Source organism: Microcaecilia unicolor, unplaced genomic scaffold, assembly GCF_901765095.1.
Source record: "Microcaecilia unicolor unplaced genomic scaffold, aMicUni1.1, whole genome shotgun sequence".
NCBI classification, from domain to species: Eukaryota; Metazoa; Chordata; class Amphibia; order Gymnophiona; family Siphonopidae; genus Microcaecilia; species Microcaecilia unicolor.
The window spans coordinates 47,694-68,279 of NW_021963595.1; the positions used below are offsets into that span (position 1 = coordinate 47,694).

General features: G+C 48.7%; 1 protein-coding gene across 1 annotated transcript in view; it reads right to left on the bottom strand.

Annotated features, from left to right (window-relative positions):
* LOC115459491 (exosome complex exonuclease RRP42-like) overlaps window positions 1–19,747 on the bottom strand; it is a gene marked incomplete at its 5' end in the record, with an annotated part of 36,799 nt that extends 17,052 nt beyond the window's left edge. The window contains 4 exon segments of the mRNA XM_030189294.1: window positions 3,151–3,316; window positions 14,336–14,430; window positions 19,648–19,703; window positions 19,706–19,747. Of these exon segments, the coding sequence (XP_030045154.1) occupies window positions 3,151–3,316; window positions 14,336–14,430; window positions 19,648–19,703; window positions 19,706–19,747 (359 nt within the window).
* Window positions 19,748–20,586: the final 839 nt, after the last annotated feature.

Below are 20,586 nucleotides of genomic sequence, written 5' to 3' on the forward strand. Positions count from 1 at the left end.
TGCCATGCGCCCAGGCGGAATCTGAGATACTGTCTGTGAGCTGGCAGTATCGGGATGTGAGTGTATGCGTCCTTTAAATCCAGGGAACATAGCCAATCGTTTTTCTGAATCATTGGCAGAAGGGTGCCCAAGGAAAGCATCCTGAACTTTTCTTTGACCAGGAATTTGTTCAGGCCTCTCAGGTCTAGGATGGGACGCATCCCCCCTGTTTTCTTTTCCACAAGGAAGTACCTGGAATAAAATCCCTGCCCTTCTTGCCCGGGTGGTACGGGCTCGACCGCATTGGCGCTGAGAAGGGCGGAGAGTTCCTCTGCAAGTACCTGCTTGTGATGGGAGCTGAAGGATTGAGCTCCCGGAGGACAATTTGGTGGCAGGGAGGCCAAATTGAGGGCGTATCCGCACCGCACTATTTGGAGAACCCACTGGTCGGAGGTTATGAGAGGCCACCTTTGGTGAAAAAATGTTAACCTCCCTCCGACCGGCAGATCGTCCGGTACGGACACTTTGAGGGCGGCTATGTTCCCGTGGATCCAGTCAAAAGCCCGTCCCCGGCTTTTGCTGTGGAGGCGCAGGGGGCTGCTTAGGCGCACGCTGTTGACGAGAACGAGCGCGCTGGGGCTGTCCCTGTGCCTGGCGAGGCCTTCGGGCCGGCTGGGTGTACCTACGCTTTGCAAAAGAATAGGGCACAGCCTGCCGGGCCCGGGAAAAACGTCCACCTGCTGAGGTGGATGCTGAAGGCGCCCGGTGGGAGAGCTTGTCGAGGGCGGTTTCCCGCTGATGCAGTTGGTCCACCAGCTGCTCGACCTTCTCACCAAAAATATTATCCCCCCGGCAAGGGACGTCGGCCAGTCTCTGCTGGGTGCGGTTGTCCAGGTCAGAGGCACGCAGCCATGAGAGCCTGCGCATCACTATACCTTGGGCCGCAGCACGAGATGCCACGTCACAGGTGTCATAGATACCCCTGGACAGGAACTTTCTGCACGCCTTCAGCTGCCTGACCACCTCCTGATAAGGCCTGGACTGCTCCGGCGGGAGCTTATCGACCAGGTCCGCCAGCTGCTTCACATTGTTCCGCATGTGGATGCTCGTATAGAGCTGGTATGACTGGATGCGGGTCACGAGCATGGAGGATTGGTAGGCCTTCCTCCCAAACGAGTCCAGAGTGCGAGACTCCCGCCCCGGGGGCGCCGAGGCGGTATCCCTCGAACTCCGTGCCCTCTTGAGAGCAGAATCCACGACCGCCGAGTCATGGGGCAATTGGGGCCGCATTAACTCTGGGTCCGAGTGGATTCTGTACTGGGACTCTGCTTTCTTGGGGATGATGGGATTAGATAGTGGTCTCATCCAGTTCCGAAGCAGTGTCTCTTTGAGGACATTGTGCAACGGCACCGTGGAGGACTCTCTAGGTGGTGATGGATAGTCGAGGACCTCGAGCATCTCAGCCCTCGGCTCATCCACAGAGACCACGGGAAAGGGAATGCAAATAGACATATCCCTTACAAAGGAGGCAAAAGAGAGGCTCTCAGGAGGCGAGAGCTTCCTCTCTGGTGAAGGCGTGGGGTCCGAGGGAAGACCCGCAGACTCCTCTGAGGAGAAATATCTGGGGTCCTCCTCTTCCCCCCACGAGGCCTCTTCCTCGGTATTGGACATAAGCTCATGTAGCTGAGTCCTTAACCGGGCCCGGCTCGACGTCGAGGCACCGAGGCCTCGGTGTCGTTGAGCGGTGGACTCCCGCGCCGGTGGGGACGAAGCTCCCTCCATCGATGTCGACGGGGACTCCACCTGCGTGGCGGTCGAGACCGGCGCCGCAAGCGGCGAGGGCGCAAGCACCCCCGGCGCCGGCACAGCCTGGCACATCAGCCCTTCCAGGATGCCCGGAAGGATGGCTTGGAGGCACTCGTCCAGGCCCGCTGCCGGGAAAGACGGGGGGGCCGGTAGAGGCGTCGGTGCCGGAAGCTGCTCGGGTCCAGGAGACTGCACCGAAGTGCTGGGACCCTGACGCGTCGGTACCTCCACAACCGAAGGGGATCTCTCCTCTCGACACGGACACTTCGGCGTCGACTCCTCGCCGGTACCAAGAGCCGGAAGCCTCGAAGGGGACCGATGACGGCGCTTCTTAGACTTCTTTCGGTGCCCGTCATCGGTGCCAGGCGGCATGGAGGAGGAGGAGGTCGATCCCCCTCGGTCTCGAGGAACCGGGTCAGACAGGGTTCGGTCCCGAGGGCCATGGGCCGAGGGAGTGACCGGGGCCGATTGCCCACGCGGCCTCTCACCCCTACCCTCACCGGAGGACCGGCGGGCCGACGGGACCTGTGCTCCTGGGGTCGATGCCATCGGTGCCGATTTCTCGGGCCTCGATACCGGTACCGAAGAACCGGCCGTCGATACCGATGCCGTCGAGGTCGACGTCGAGGGGCCGGCGCAAGTTCCAAAAAGGCGGTCCCGAAGACCTTGCCTCGCAACTTGAGTCCGTTTCCGGAGACCAAGACACAAAGAACACGACTTGATATTGTGCTCCGGCCCGAGGCACTGGAGGCACCAAGCGTGGGTGTCGGTCTGCGAGATAGGCCGGCCGCACCGACCACACTTCTTAAATCCACTCGGGACCTTCGAGGACATCGACGGAAAAATCACGTCGGCGAAGTTAAAGTCGTCGATGGTGGCAGTAAATCACACCTCGAAAAATAATCGACCGCGCGGCCACAAGGCCGCAATGCGACGCCCCCGCTAGAAACGAGGGAAAATAAAGCGCGTGCTCTCTTTTTTTTTTTAGAGGAAAAAAAAAAGGAACTGAAGCGCGCGACGTACAGAAACAAAAAATAAACGAATTCGCGAAAAACGCGACGGTTTTCCGGGGCTGACAACGAGAGAGCGGCAATCGCACGACTCTCTCCAGGCGCGGAAAAGAAAGGACTGGCGGAAACGGTCGCACACGGGCGGGAAGACGGCCGCGCATGCGCGTGCCCTGCTTGCGGACCGCCCGCGAAGCTTCTTCCGGTTGGTGGGGGCTGCCGCGGACGTCACCCAGTCGTGAGAACAAGCAGCCTGCTTGTCCTCGGAGAAATAATGTTTACAAAAGAAACCCCTCCCAACTTCCCCTCCGTTTCCTAGAGAATGATATACAGATGCATTAATTTGCCATTTACTTACCAAAACATCGACATAGAGAATCCAGCAGTGCTCGGCGTGACTGATGCAGAGCGCTTTAAGGTCCAGACTGCTCTCATTATTAAACATTCTGTACAGTGTGTTTGCGATCTCCGTTCCCAGCTCCTCTCCTCCACGGCCTTCAAATTCTGGGGCTGCATTCGCTGAACTATGAAGGGAAAATATGGAAGATCACATAGAATTCTTTTGTGAAAGAAAGAGCACAGCTCTTGCAAGAGGTCCAAGTTAAGGCCACAGAACTTTAGTCACTCATGGAAAATGGTTTCACAGAATCTTCTATCTCCTGAGTTCCTTGCCCTGCCAAGTACCAGGGGCTAGTGTTTTTCCAAATGGGATTCACCTTGTAAAGATCTCAGAAATGATCTAAACCTTGATTTGGGCTAAACTGGCCTAGTCAAAGTACCTACCAGGTAGGTGTGACAGAGATATCAGAAAGGCCAGAATCAACTAATTTGGATTCATTGATGCATAATTCATCCTGGAACCCAAGTTTGGTTTGAAAAGGCCCTCTTGACCATGAGCTTTAGACTGCCTCCTTATCCCACCGAAATGAATGTACTCCAGAAAAAATGAGGCCCCCCTCCAATAAAATTACAAGAGAATGTTACTGTGTGCATGTCCCACTGCCCTCAGAAACAATGCAAATATTTTAAAAATAGGAATCAGCTTCAACATTTTCCATTTTTACTACTTCATTTAAAAAATCCAATAGTGATGACTAAGAAGCTTATTCGTGTGAGATATATGTGCATGTAATAAGGACAGTATGTGTTAATACAGGTCATATATTTATTGTGGCTATCCTGAGAAAGCATGCTTGGGGATAAAAGCGGGAGAATTAGCCCCTGTGGATCAGCTCCTCCTGTCAGAATAACATTGACAGAGATCACACATTCAGGATTCAACACCATAAAAGAAAACACAAGCATCACTAGGCAGAATAATAAATAATCAGTGGACTTAAGATTCAAGATAATTTAAAAACGTATAAAATTCTGACAACATAAAGATGACCTGACCTCTCGTCTGCTGAACCCAGATATGTAAGTTCTCTCCTTTTTCTAAGATTAATGGCAAGGACAAAGCAGACTTTCATAGATCCTCCTACTTTCACACTAAAACTATTGTGCAGGTCAATTAAAAAAACTCCTACTTTAATGCACTTTCAATTGTATATTTTAGACAGTAGAATGTGAAACAAGTTCAAGGGTAAGAAGATTTTTTTTTTTTAAACAAGGTACTGTACCTTCTGTTACTCTGGCATATCCTGGCTTAGTTACAAGTGCATACTTTCTCAGGACAATCAGCTCTGTGCTTTACTGCCCCAGCATATCACCTCCTCCTCAGTAGCACCAGAGGCCTCTGTGCATACTTGCACACCGCATGCCATCTGCAGGATCCTCCACGTTCCATCAGTACTCTATTTTATCTGATGAACTTGCTTCTTAAATTGATAGAGGTTCATGTTTACTTTTTATAGACTGTATTTTATAAACAGAATTTCTGTTACCAATCCATGAATTCTACTGAAAACACTCCACGTGTTTAATAAGCAATGTTAGTTTGATAAGACACTTTTGACCCATTTTCCACCTGGATTTTGCTAGGCATAGGTTTACTTGAGGGAAATGGTTTTCTTTTTCATGACATTTCCTCAGGGGGGGGGGGGGGGGAACAAAATGTAAATATTTTCACGGATAGTCTCTGAAAATCCAATTTCAAAATACACAGAAAAACAAAAAATGAGACATAATTTAATTCTGGAAGCTGCTACCATATGGGTCTTCAGTTGCAAAGTAAATTTTAAGACGTCAAACCAGAGAAGGGCCAAAAAAACAAAAACCCAATTGCTTGCAAATGCCACCCATCATCTGAATATTTTGCTCCAGTACTACCTATGGTGGATAATTTTAGATCAATTAGTCAGCTTCCGTTTGTGGGCAAATCAGTTGGACAGGTAGTGACTTAGGGTCTGGTTAATCACTTGGAACTGGAGAACGGATTAGCAGCCAGACAGGCGAGTTTTCATGCAGGTTATGGAACAGAGACTACTTCAGTAGAATTAGTGGTCAGGATGTGTATAAGGTTGGATCAAGGAAAAGAAGGAGGGATCATTGTGCTAGATCTTCAAGCTGCATTCAATATGGTTATTCATAAAATTCTAGTGAAGCGAGTGGAGTCGATAGGTGCAGTGCAGACTCCCTAAAATAGTTTTGACTTTCTTGATGGGAAGGACACAATGAGGAAAGGCTAAAGTGGCTGGGGCTCTTCAGCTTGGAGAAAAGGCGGCTGAGAGGAGATATGATAGAGGTCTATAAAATAATGAGTGGAGTGGAACGGGTAGATGTGAAGCGTCTGTTTACGCTTTCCAAAAATACTAGGACTAGGTGGCATGTGATGAAGCTACAATGTAGTAAATTTAAAACGAATCGGAGAAAAGTTTTCTTCACTCAACGTGTAATTAAACTCTGGAATTCGTTGCCAGAGAATGTGGTAAAGGCGGTTAGCTTAGCAGAGTTTAAAAAAGGTTTGGACGGCTTCCTAAAGAAAAAGTCCATAGACCATTATTAAATGGACTTGGGGAAAATCCACTATTTCTGGGATAAGAAGTATACAATATTTTGTACTTTTTTGGGATCTTGCCAGTTATTTGTGACCCGGATTGGCCACTGTTGGAAACAGAATGCTGGGCTTGATGGACCTTCGGTCTTTCCCAATATGGCACTACTTATGTACTTATGCAATATGCAGCCCCTCAGAGAGCTAGTTTATTCCCAGTATTATTGAATAGTATGTTCAAACTTTAACAAAGTTAACAGAGATGTTGGTTTTTTTTTTTGTATTATATGTACTCATATTTTTGTACATTTTCTGAGGATGAGGAGGTTATAAAGTAGGAGTAATCAGGGTTTAAGAGAGGTGGAATTAGAATTATTTCTAATCCGTCCTTATTCAGGGCAGAGCACAACAAAATGTATATAAACACAAATAAACATACCACATCAATAATTATACAGACTCTACAAGCTAGACAGACAAAGCAGCAATTACCATGATTCCAAAAAAGGAACTATCAAATGGTTTCAATTTCCGAGACCTTATCAGTAACAATCAAGGCAGTCCTCTTCAGGCAGAAATATACTGTGCCAAGCATAATAAGTGTTCCCTTAGCTGTCATTTAAACACAGGTGGAGAGTTGGTTGAGTTTATATAAATCAATGAAAACATTATTATGGCTTCATAAGCCTAGGCTCTTGACCATCTGTCCAGTGGTTACCAGTTATGGTTTTAACCCCTTTGAAGAGCTGAAGGTGCTGGGTGTTATTTTAGATGTTTCTTTAACGATGGAGAAACAGGTTGCTGCTGTAGTCAAAAAATGTTGGTACCATTTGTAGAATATCTGCGTTATTTCAATCAAATGGAGTTGGTCATTTTAATTATTGTAATTCCTATGCAGAACTGTCTATGGTAAAATTATGTATAATCATACCTGATAATTTTCTTTCCATTAATCATAGCTGATCAATCCATAGACTGGTGGGTTGTGTCCATCTACCAGCAGGTGGAGATAGAGAGCAAACTTTTGCCTCCCTATATGTGGTCATGTGCTGCCGGAAACTCCTCAGTATGTCGATATCAAAGCTCCATCCGCAGGACTCAGCACTTAGAGAATTACACCCACGAAGGGACACTCTGCCCAGCTCACCACCGCCGAAACGGGGGAGGGGAATTAACCCAGCTCATCCCCACACAAGTGGGGGAGGGGAATCCGTCCAGCTCATCCCCGCGGAACGGGGGAGGGACACCACACCCGCCGATGCGGGGGGATCTGGCTTATCCTGCAACCGCAACCGCGGGAGGAGCTGACTGACCCTAACACCGCCGAAGCGGGAGGGGTACAAAGCTGCCCTACAGCCGCACGAAGCGGGAGGGAGTGCCGGCAGAATTTATGTCTCAATCCAGCCCCGTAAAACGGAGGGGAGAGGAATGCAGCAGCTCACTGTAACACAAACTCGTCTCAACTCTTGAAGAATCCAAGTGAAAGAACTTGAACACGAAGTCTTTCTGAAATAACTGAAGACTAAACTTGAACCTGAAATGCAACCAGAATAAAAACAGAACAGATATCTGGGAGGGGCTATGGATTGATCAGCTATGATTAATGGAAAGAAAATTATCAGGTATGATTATACATAATTTTACCTTCCATATCATCAAGCTGATCAATCCATAGACTGGTGGGATGTACCGAAGCAGTACTCACCCAGGGCGGGACATTGAAATCCCTGACCTCAACACTGAAGCTCCAAACCGGGCCTCCGCCCGTGCAGCCACAGTCAAACGGTAATGCTTGGAGAATGTATGAGCCGAAGCCCAAGTTGCCGCCTTGCATATCTCTTCCAAGGAGACGGATCCGGCCTCTGCCATCGAGGCCGCCTGAGCTCTCGTGGAGTGAGCCTTCAGCTGGATAGGCGGCACCTTCCCCGCGGCCACATAAGCCGCTGCAATGGCTTCCTTGACCCATCTTGCCACTGTAGGCTTAGCAGCCTGCAGACCCTTACGAGGACCTGCAAACAGGACAAACAGATGATCCGATTTCCGGAAATTATTGGCCACTTCCAAGTATCTGAAGATGACTCGTCTCACATCCAGATATTTAAGAGCAGAGTACTCCTCTGGGTAGTCCTCCCTACAAAAGGAAGGGAGACAGAGCTGCTGATTCACATGGAAGCGAGAAACAATCTTGGGCAGGAAGGAAGGCACTGTGCGAATAGTCACTCCTGCCTCAGTGAACTGCAGAAAAGGCTCTCGACATGAGAGCGCCTGGAGCTCGGAAACTCTTCTGGCTGTAGTGATAGCCACCAAAAAGACTGCTTTCAACGTCAGGTCTTTCAGAGATGCCCTCGACAAGGGTTCAAAAGGCGGCTTCTGCAATGCTCTTAGCACCAGGTTGAGATTCCACGCAGGCACCACTGAGTGCAGAGGAGGGCGCAGGTGATTAACTCCCTTGAGAAAGCGCACCACATCTGGCTGCGAAGCCAGGGAAGCACCCTTCAGGCGGCCCCTGAAGCAAGCCAGAGCCGCTACCTGGACTTTAAGGGAACTGAGCGACAGGCCTTTCTCCAGACCTTCTTGCAGGAACGCCAACACTGAAGAAATTGGAGCAGTGAAGGGAGAAAGTGAGCCTGCTTCACACCATGCTGCAAAGATACGCCAAACCCTGGCGTAAGCAGTAGAAGTAGAGCGTTTCCTCGCTCACAGCATAGTGGCGATGACCTTGTCTGAGAAGCCCTTCTTCCTCAGACGCTGCCGCTCAATAGCCAGGCCGTAAGACCAAAGGGAGAGGGATCCTCCATCACCACGGGACCCTGATGTAACCGGCCCTGCTCCACTGACAGCCGCAGAGGATCGTCGACTGAGAGCCTGATCAAGTCCGCATACCAGGGACGTCTGGGCCAATCCGGACCCACCAGGATTACCCTGCCGGGATGCTTTGCCACCCGGTCTAGCACCCTGCCCAACATGGGCCAGGGCGGGAACACATAGAGGAGCTCTTGTGTCGGCCACTGTTGGAGAAGAGCATCTACTCCCAGGGATCGAGGGTCCCGTCCTCTGCTGAAAAAAGCGCGGCACTTGGCAATTGGCCGATGACGCCATCAGATCTAGGCTCGGCTGGCCCCAGCGCTTCGTGATGTCCAAGAACGCCTGAGCAGATAGTTGCCACTCTCCGGGCTCCAAGGTATGGCGACTGAGAAAGTCCGCCTTGACATTCATGACTCCGGCAATGTGGGCCGCTGAAAGCTGCTCCAGGTTCGCTTCCGCCCACTGGCAAAGACTCATAGCCTCCTTGGCTAGAGGGGCGCTCTTGGTACCTCCCTGGCGGTTGATATAGGCCACAGCCGTGGCATTGTCCGACAGGACCCGTACAGGCTACAACACCAGTACCGGGATGAACTCCAATAACACCAACCGAATGGCTCTGAGTTCCAGGAGGTTGATAGACCACTTGCCTCTGCAGGAGACTAGAGCCCCTGCGCTGTCCTTCCCAAGCAGTGGGCTCCCCAGCCCATCAAAGAGGCGTCTGTCGTGACGACAATCCACTCCGGGGTCACCAGAGGCAATCCTGCAGACAACTTGTCTGTCTGCGTCCACCAGCTCAGCGCCTTGCGCACTGCTGGGTCCACGGGAAGGCGCACAGCATAATCCTCCGACATCGGAGTCCAGCGCAGCAGCAGAGATAGCTGTAGTGGTCTCATATGAGCCCTGGCCCAGGGCACTACTTCCATCGTGGCCGTCATAGAGCCCAACAGCTGCACGTAGTCCCAAGCCCGAATAGGAGAGGCTACTAGGAACTAGTCCACCTGAGCCTGAAGCTTGACAATCCGATTGTCTGGCAGGAACACTCTGCCCACTTGGGTGTCGAATCGAACTCCCAGATACTCCAGGGACTGAGTTGGGCGCAGTTGGCTCTTCTTCCAGTTGATGATCCATCCCAGGGAGCTCACAAGAGCAACTACCCGGTCCATAGCTTTGCCGCACTCTGCATAAGAGGGGGCTCGGATCAACCAGTCGTCCAGATAAGGATGGACTTGTACTCCTTCCTTTAGCAGGAAGGCCGCTATGACCCCCATTACTTTGGAAAAGGTCCGCGGAGCAGTAGCCAACCCGAAAGGGAGGGCTCTGAACTGGAAGTGTCGTCTCAGGACTGTAAAACGCAGAAAGCGTTGGAGAGGAGGCCAGATGGGAATATGCAGGTACGCTTCCTTGATGTCCAAGGAAGCCAAGAACTCTCCTGCCTTCACTGCCGCTATAACAGAGCGGAGAGTCTCCATGCGAAAGTGCCTCACTTTCCAGGCCCGATTGACCCCTTTGAGGTCGAGGATAGGCCGGACAGAACCTCCTTTCTTTGGAACCACAAAGTAAATGGAGTAACGTCCCTTGCCAATCTGATTTTTTGGCACCGGAACGACCGCACCCAGGCGGATCAGGTTGTCCAAGGTCTGCTGCACTGCCACAGCTTGACCGGAGACTTGCAGGGAGAGAGTACAAACCCGTCTCTTAAGGGTTGGCAGAACTCTAGCTTGTAGCCGTCTCTGATGACTTCCAGCACCCACGCGTCTGAAGTTATAGTGGTCCACTCGCCCAGAAACGAGGACAGCCGTCCTCCAATCTGCACTGGGGCGTGGACCAAGGCCCCGTCATTGGGTACGAGACCCTGGGGGAGGACCGGAGGGAGCACCTCCGGGACGGCGGTCTCTGCGAAAGGAATACTGCTTGGGGGAGAAAATCCTCTTGAAGGAAGAGGGGGCAGAGGAACCCGACTTGCCCGGGCGGTACCGACGGGCTTCCAGCCACCGTCCTCTGGAGGTACCGGGACGAGTACTAGCCCGAGCCCTGACCTCTGGTAATTTCTTGCCCTTAGACGTGCCGAGATCGGTCACGATTTTGTCCAGCTCGACCCCAAAGAGCAGCTTGCCTTTAAAAGGCAACCTAGCCAGGCGGGATTTAGAGGCGTGGTCAGCAGACCAATGTTTCAGCCAAAGCCACCGCCGCGCAGAGACTGTCTGAGCCATGCCTTTAGCTGAGGCTCTCAAGACATCATACAGCAAGTCTGCCAAATAGGCTAAGCCCGATTCCAGGGCCGGCCAATCAGCCCTCAAGGAAAGATCCGAGGGGGAAGCCCGCTGCACCATAGTCAGGCACGCCCTGGCCACATAGGAGCCGCAAACTGAGGCCTGCAAACTTAAAGCAGCTGCCTCAAAGGACGACCTTAAGGCCGCCTCCAATCTTCTGTCTTGGGCGTCCTTTAGGGCCGTGCCACCTTCCACCGGCAACGCCGTTTTCTTAGTCACCGCAGTGATTAAAGAATCCACGGTAGGCCACAGATAGGCCTCACGTTCACTCACAGCCAAAGGATAGAGGCGGGACATAGCCCTAGCCACTTTAAGGCTCGTTTCCGGGACATCCCATTGAGCCGCAATTAAGGTGTGCATGGCATCATGCACGTGGAAGGATCTAGGCGGGCGCTTCGTCCCCAGCATAATGGCAGAGCCAACAGGGGCTGAGGGAGAGACGTCCTCCGGAGAGGAAATCTTCAAAGTGTCCATGGCCTGTAAAAACAGGTTGGGCAAATCCTCTGGGCTAAAAAGCCGCGCTGCAGAGGGGTCATCCGCTCCATCCGAGCGGGGATCTATCTCCTCCAAGGAATCCGCAAAGGACCGTTGGGAGACCTCAGACACGCTGCCCTCATCTACATCGGAGGAGACAAAGTCCTCCAAGGCCTGGAAATCAACCCGAGGGCGTTTACCTCTGGGAACCTCAACCTCTTTATCAGAAGAGGGAGCAGGGGCAGCGTTTTGCATGAGGAAAGCCTGATGCAGCAGCAAAACAAACTCGGGGGAGAAACCCCCCAGACTGTGCACTTCCGCAGCCTGGGCAACAGCCCTAGACGCACTCTCAACCGGCGCTCGCAATAGCGGGGGAGAGACATGCTGCGCATCCAAAATGGCGTCCGGCGCGAAACTCCGCGAAGGAGCCCGCGCGGGAAGAACGGCGCTTAACTTTAGCCGCTTGTGCCGTCGCCCAAATTAAGGGCGTTCATGGCATTAATGTCTCCAACCTCAAGGGCGGCCCACGAAGAAGCCGTCCGAGCCGCGTGGCCGGCCAAGATGGCGGAGGCGAGGAGCGGGGGATGGGCGTTTATGGCGGGAAAAAACCGCCACGCCGGAGGAACGACCGGGACATTCATCGGTCACTAAACTGTCACCCATCAAGGGCGAATCAGGTTGTAAAACCCCCGCATCCCCTCTAGAAGCGCTCCAGCGATCCGGGGAGCGACCCTTTGCGCCCTCGCCCTCCGACGCCAGATGCCACGAGGAGAAGAATCGGGGAACCCCCTGCCCGCTATAAAAAGGTAAAATTACCTGCTTGCCGCTCCGAGCTGCAACGAACTGGTGTCCCAGTGAGTAGCTGCAATGAACGTTTAAAGAAACGTCGAATTAAACGCCTTTAAAGACGTTTAAAATTTTTTTTTTTTTATTAAACGGAGCCAGCGGGAGGGGGGAGAAAAGGAGGGACCTGGCACCACCAGGTTTGCACTTGCTCAAAAGAGCCCTCAACCCCAGGCCTCAACAAAACCTAAGGATTAGGCTTGGAGGCCTAGCCAGAGCTGCTGCTGTGTGTGACCACCACCTGCTGAGATAGAGAACATACTGAGGAGCTTCCGGCAGCACATGACCACATATAGGGAGGCAAAAGTTTGCTCTCTATCTCCACCTGCTGGTAGATGGACACAACCCACCAGTCTATGGATTGATCAGCTTGATGATATGGAAGTATCAATTGAATAAACTGCAATCAATTCAAAATATGGCTGCTAGGGTATACATTTATGAGAATATATTATTCTTGTGTTGCGAGACCTTCACTGGTTGCCTATGGAGCAGAAACCAGATTCTAAAATTTGTGTGTTGGTTTTTAAAAGTCTTCATGGATTGGTCTTTGGAGCCTTAATAGTTTCTATTCAATAGTATAAGCGGGTTAGGGCCCCCACAGCCATCGAAAAGAACATGTTGCAATCGCCAGGGAATGTAATATTAAGCAATACATAGAGACATGCTTTTTCACATGTGGATTTGGTTTTATGGAATAAATTCCTTAAGGAGTTGCCCGATATCTTAAAATTTCGTAAATAGTGTTAAGGCAAAGCTTAAGAGGAGGTGAAGGGAGGCATTAATATGGCCGTATGTGCACATTTTTTGTGTTTGTTAATAATGCTTTTATTCAATTCAAGTTATGGGGTTGTTTGGGGTTAATGAATACTGCTCTACCTTTGTCATTTTTTAATTTATTGCAAACTGTTCTATAACATTTCTGAAGACATGGTATATATAAAATAAATAAATGGAATGAACATTCACATACTTACAACAACCTAAACACTAGGCGTGATAATATTCCAAAGGGTTCAGAGCTGCCAAGTTCACTAGTTCTTTTAGACCAGTCCTGGATTTATGGATATTTTTGCCCCTCAGTTTGAAGTAGCCCTCTTCCTCTTGTTACTTCCTTTTCTCTCTTCCCTCCCTTCTGTTGTTGTAATATCAATTAATGTTGTCAGGTGTGCGAGGTTTCTCTTGTTCTTTCCCTATTGACCATTGTAGTTCCTTTCTTTACTTTGACTATTGTTTTATGAGTATTGTACACCACTTTGAACTGCTCGTTGGCTAAGGCACTATAGCAAGTATTAATAAAATAAACTGCACCAGGCAGCTCCCAGGGCTGAAATTTAGAAATATGCATAAGGAGGTGTAGTAGTACAACAAAAATTCTGACTTGCACACGCAGACAATGAAAGGTCTCAACCTGACTAAACAATGACCCCCCCCCCCCCAATTTTAGCAGCGTAACTTAAGCATTCAGGTAATGCCAGGAAGGGAAAGAGGGTTGTTAGGTTGTTATTTTGTTGCATCAAACATTACTGGCTTTCACCTATTTTCTGAAACACATGTAGTAATAAGTTTAGCAGAGCTCCTCTGGAGGAAGATCCAAAAGGCAGTTACTACTCTTAAGGTTTGTTTGTATGTATCTGATCTTTTGGATTTCTTTTGTTAATGGTATTTTACCATGGAGATACTCATTGAGGACTTTAATGGTCTGGCTGGGTGTAGAAAGACACACTGTTACAGAAGAAGAGGCGCAAGGGCTAAGTGTGCAGCCTGCTGACAGGAATCCAAACTCTGCAGGCAGAAGAGGAAAGGAGCCAACACGGTGGCAGAACAAGTTAACAAGGGGAGGGGAGCAAAAGGAGCTAGGGATGTTGATAAACTGAGTGCACAGGAGAGCAAACCTGTACACCTACGGTCACAAAAAACATACACAGTCTGACACACACAACTCCCAAGAGATCTCCATTGATACACAACTGTACTCTGCACACAGACACAAATATACACACCATGCCATATCACCTCTCACATACCAGCAATCGCCACACACACCCTATAAAACCCCTTCCCATCCATCCGGCCTCTACCATCTTATTAAGAAACACTTTACTAACTTTTCTCATCAGGTCCCCCATGTAGACATGCATGAATGGAAGGGAACGTGTCATTGTGTCACACAAGCGTGCGGTTTTCAACTCATTTTCTTCTGTCACTATACTAACCAGTCTACAAAGAACTCCACGCAGCCTTCATGTGGTCTTTCCAATTTCGGTGTGCCCATCTCAGCTTTGATTCCCACCAGAATGTCTGTGTGGCCCTGCACAGAAAGCAGAAAACTGAACAGTAAGGGCACAGGACTCGTACTCAAAGGAGGGAGCTGTGCATAATCTAGGAAAATGGACTGCAATAGTACAATGCTGTTTGATATATTTGGAGGACCAAGGCACAGCATCAGAAAAAGTACAGGTTTACAATGTCCCTAAACCAAAGAGTCTGTAACCATAAGCAAAGAAGTTAATGCAACTTGCACAAGGTTGTACTGTGTGCTGGCTAGGAGGAAGAATTATTGTGGTTTCCAGCTACCCAATTCTGAACTATGAACAATACACCAAGGTGGAAAAGAACGACGGTGTCCCACGATAATCCCAGGAGCAGATAAAGGAGTGGGAACAGAACCAGGCTCTTCAGAAAACAGAACGTAGACGGCCAATATTTGAAGTACACTTTATTAAAAGGAGTTTAGATACTTTGTCTTGAAAAGTTAATGGACAAAGCTTACAGGCTAGAATCTCTTGTAAGTAACGTACTGGTTTTGAGAAAGACCTTTGTTGTATTATAGAAGATATGGCTGCTGTGTGCTGCTAGTTCGCTGTGAAAAAAACAAGAGATTCTATCCTGTATGCTCTGTCCATTAATTTTTCAAGACAAAGTATCCAGACTCCTGACAAAGGCACTCCCAGTGCTGAAACAGGGTACCTTGTTGACTCTTCTTTTAATAAAGTGTACTTTGGTGGAGATGAAAACGGTAATGGAATTCAAACGTGTGTGGGATAAACACAAAGGAATCCTGTTTAGAAGGAATGGTTCCGCATAATCTTAGCGGAGATTGGGTGGCAACGCTGGTAATAGGGAAACAAAATGGGAGCTAGGCAGACTTCTACGGTCTATGACCTGATCGTGACTGAATAGATAGGGATTGGCTGGAGTGTAAATTTTAAGGGGCTTCGACGTTCGCTTCAGAACTTAGTACAAGAACAGTGCTGGGTAGACTTCTACGGTCTGTGCCCTGAGAAAGGCAAGGACAAATCAAACTCGGGTATACATTTAAAGTATCATATACCATGTAAATGAGTTTATCTTGTTGGGCAGACTGTACAGGTCTTTATCTGTCGTCATTTACTATGTTACTATGTTCAAATATTGGATGTCTCCGGTCTGTTTTTTGAAGAGCCTGGTTCTGTTCAAACTCCTTTATCTGCTCCTATGAACAATACAGCCAGTTCAGTATTCTATAAAGATGCCAGTTTTTCAAAATACTACCTCTCGTCCTCATAACCTGTTGCTCATATTTCTAAAGTTTCTCCACTTTTTTGTCCAATACTTTTAAATATTCCTACTCATTAAGCATGAGCTTTATAACAGTACGTTATAATCTGTTTTCAGTAGCATAATTTATAATTTGAAAGGGGTCAGGGATGGAAAAATCCCAGGCACCTGGCTGACCCAGTATTTAAACCACAATATCCACCACCAAGAAGTGGGAGCAGCAACCTGGGCTGTAAAGTGAAGTGGCAGCAGGATCCAGGAAGAGCTGCAGTGAAGTAGTAACAGCAGTAGCAGTGGCTCGGGGTGGAAAGAGACATGACACAAGCAAGACCCAGGAGCAAATGTTGAGCTGCCAAAGAGAGAAGGAACTGGGTGAGAGGCTAGAACAGATGCAGTGAATAAAGAATAACACATTGGTTATACAAGCAGCTCTCCACTAAAGGGTACTCAAAACAACATATGCGCACTCAAGAAAGTAGGAAATAGGTAATATTTTTTGTGGTGTTTTTGTTTGGGAGTAGGAAAATGGACAGTAGTAATATAGCAAGATTTCTTGCTTTCTTAGAATTGTGCTTGGAAACCTTGTACTGAAGGAAGGGAACAGAAAGGAAGAGCGATGGAGAGATGCTGATCCAAAAGGTAGGGTGTGGACATGGGAAGGAAGGTTCCTGGATAGGCAAGAATAAGGACACAGAGAAAGATGCTCAGCGTAGAAGGAGGATAGGGGAAGGGGAGATGCTGGACAGGGCAGATAGGTACACAGAAGAAATGCCAAATGGACTAAGGGACCTTGGCAAGACAAGATAGAGGAAAGCAAAAATCAGAAACTGGGACCAACAATGACCAAAGATAGAAAAAGGAATGCTATTTTCTATTTATTGATTAGAATATGTTAATTTTTGGAATGTACATCTGCCAGAACTGGTTTTACACATGGCTGGGGCCCTTGAGAAAAACCCTCACTCATTGGCCTTCAATCTCCAGCATAGCGATGGAGAATCTCCAGCTTTGGGATTGGCCACCCTTGACATCTTTGTAATTCTGTTGCACTAGATAATTTAGGAGAAATCAGCGGTTGGGACGTTGACAGTTGGGCAAGTTAAAGTAAAATGAGTAGAAGTAAACTGATGTTTTACTCGTTCCAAAAGTACAAAGACTAGGGTACACTCAAGGAAGTTACACGGAAATACTTTTAAAACAAATAGGAAGAAATATTTTTTCAATCAACAAATAGTTAAGCTCTGGCACTCTTTGCCGGAGGATGTGGTAACAGCAGTTAGTGCATCTGGGTTTTAAAAAGGTTTGGATAAGTTCCTGGAGGAAAAGTCCATAGTTTGCTATTGAGAGACATGAGGAAGCAACTGCTTGCCCCAGGATTAGTAGTATGGAATGTTGCTTCTAATTGGGTTTCTGCCAGGTATTTGTGACCTGGCTTGGCCACTGTTTGAAAACAGGATACTGAGCTAGATGGACCATTGGTCTAACCCAGTATGGCTACTCTTATGTTATGTTCTTACGTGAGCTAGGTAAACTACAGAGAAGTGGTACTCAATCCAGTTCTCAGTGCACACCCAGTTCTAGCTACGGCCACCGCCTTGTCACACTGTTTCATCGCCTTCAGATCCTCAGATACTATCACCCCAAGATCCCTCTCCCCATCCGTACCTAGCAGACTCTCACCGCCTAACACATACGCCTCCTGAAGGTCCTTTAAGGCCACCCCACCTTCCACAGGCAAGGTCGTCTTCTTGGTGACCGCTGTCACCAAAGAATCCACCTTAGAAAAGCCCAACTTCTTTCTCCCTTTCCTCAGGAACCAAAGGGTAGAGACGGGCCATGGCTCTCCCCACTCGCAGACCCACCTCGGGGGTATTCCACTCTCCAGAGATTAAATCCTGAATATCTGGATGCATCAGAAATGCCTTAGAGGGACCCCTAAGCACCCGCATGGGACCAGACTGCTGGGAACCTGAAGAATACCCTCCCCCAGGTTCAGATATGGAGAGAGCCCATAAGGACTCCGAAATCAACGCACCCAATTCATCTTTTTGAAAAAGACAGAGCACCCGATGGTCATCCCCGTCTCTTGAGGGGAGCTCCCCCTCCTCTAAAGACTCCAGGACCGAAGGGCCCCCCGAAGAAGCGGATTCCGCGTCTGCCCCCGGAGAAACGGGTGAACAACCCTCCAAAGGGTCGTCCAACAGGATAGGCCGAAGTCTCTTGGGAGGAGGAGGGGCTGAGTCTGACTCCGCACCCCCTGGGACCCCCGGAGTAGGCAAAGCAGCGCCCCCCCCCCCCCCCCGCTTCAATAAAAATGCCTGCTGCATTAACAAGACAAATTCAGGGGAAAAGGCATACCCTGATCAGGTAAGCCCCCTGCTTTGACTGCCCCTTTCTCTGCCACCGGCAGAGCACGTTCCCTGACAGCGGAGGGCAAAAGGGCCGAAGTTCTCACCTTCGCCAGACAGGAGTCATCAAGAGATCCCCCTGGGGACCCAGAGCGCTGATCCAGGCCCGTTATCCCCAAAGAAATGCCACCAGGATCTCCTCCTCCACTCGGGGACACCGGTCTGCACACCGTGCAGCGGCTCAAGGAGGAGCATCTAACCCCACAGGAGGAGCAGCACTTCACCACCTCAGCGAGGACCGACATGCCGCCGCGCCAAAAAACACTCGGTCAGAGGCCCGACTCACAAGAGTGCACTGCAAGCCCACTAACTTGCTCCCTCTTATTTTTTATTTATACTTTTGACGCTAGTGTTTAATAGAAAAAAAGGTGCGCCACGGGAACCGCGCGACCGTTACCACGGCCCGCTAACAGATCCCCAACTCACCACCTGGATCCTGAAACAGGGTGTGCAACCCCCTTGAACTCTCCAACCTCCTCACCCTCCCCAGCCAGAACCGACACCACCAGACTGGAGCCGTTCTGATACGGCCAGAAGAAATGTGGCTTTCTCTCCTTTTTTTTTTTTTTTGTTGGTTGCTGCACAGACACTGCCACAAGAGGCTCAGGAGGAAAATAAAGGGAAGAAAAGCCTCCAGGCGGGAGCAAGACAGGGACCCAGCACCACCAGGTATGTCTAAATTTCCTCAGGTGTGACTCAACTGGGAACCAGTCACCAACCCGACCAGGAGAAGTCAACTGGAACACAGAGAGAAACGAAGTATGTCCATCTACCTGCTGGAGATAGAAGATACTGAGGAACTGGGCGGAACTGATTTTCTATCTCCACCTGCTGGTCGATGGACATAACTACCACTTGTCCTGGAATAGTGGGATAGAACGTAATGGAAATATTTTTTATTATTTTGACTTATGAAAACCACTTATCCCTAAAACATGCTCAAAACAGAATAGTCCATTGTACAAAAGAGATGAGATGAAGATGTGATTCCATGTGCCCCAGTAAAAGAAGAGTTAATTTTACTTCCAATCTTTATAACACCAGGCTTCCCAAGGCAGATTACAACAACAGTTAAGATGAACCCATCAGAAATTTGGCCATATATTACTGTATTATAGAACAGTGTAGAACAAGGAGCACAAAATATAGCCTTTATTAGTGCTGTTTCCACCAGCTACAATCATTTTTTAAGCAGTTTTAGTGATATTCAATTTTATGTCTACATATGGGAAGCTTTCAAATAAATTAAAAAAATAAACTTTTGTTCTTTACCTTCTAAGGAAAAAGGGTGCAGGATAGAAGGGGGGAGGGGGAGAAGAGAGAAAGCAGAAGCTCGACCCGGAGGGGGGGGGTGGGGGGGGATGCCAACTGATAGTTTGCAGGAGGGTGCCAGACACCCAAGCACTGGCCCTGGTGGGATGCAGTAGCCCAGTGGTTACAGTAATGGGCTGGGTTCAAATCCTGTTTTCCCCACTGACATTTCTTCACCTTGGTCAAGCCACTCTTAGCTGCCTCAGGTTTTAAGCTCTCACACATATGATTATAGCACAGTACGCCACTGCCCTGTATTTCGTACTCACTAGCTTCACTCTCGCAGAGCCGCTTGTGTTCGACACCACATCTGTTTCCACTTCATGCATCTGTAATCTTCACAACTTCGGCCATCTTGCCGGAGGTCTTCTAAACATTACAAACACAGCATGACACAGGCTACATCCCCAGAAATCAAGAGAAAGACCACCTACAAATGCCAATATGACCTATAAAAAGAGCAGCAGATAACCACAAAACTGGATAAGAATTAAAATGCCTTTATTTCAAAATTAAGCAGTGGTACAATTCACACAAGTCCAGTACAAACTTTTAACAGTTTCACTGCCCAACATTTGTTGGCCATAGATGGCTGCATTAGGGGCAAAAAAACATGGTAGGCCATCTAAACCAGAGACAGAGAAACTCTGTAAAACATACTTATAAAAACAAAAACATTTGCTCATGAAAAAAAATAAATAAATAAATAAAAAAACATCCATTTAAACTAAAATTCACAGGAAAAGAAAAAAAACAAAAGGATAAAGGGAATACAAAAACAGTACCCAGAGATATATCTCTAAAACATTTACTTTAAAGGATACCTAGGACAAATATACAGGTAGACAAAGCAAATTTTAAACTTACGGCAGGACACAAAAACATACAAGTTGGGCAAGCATGTTCTTTCCAACTCCTTTGCATGTAAGTGTGTGTGTGTGTGTGTTGGGGAGAGGGGACATCTACATGCTTGTGTGTGTCTGCATGTTAGGTGCTGTTTTCAGGAGAGATGAGAAAAGAAGGCAGTTCGAAAGGTGCAATTCCTTAATAACAAGGCCAGAGTGACAATGAAGTAAATCAATGTACAGTATATATTGGGATTTTTGGGCACAAAAAAAAGGCACAAAAATGGGGATCTCTGTTTATATTAGAGTCTCCCCACTGTTACCGGCATTGTTCTTTCCCTGCCCCCCCCTTCCACCCGGTGG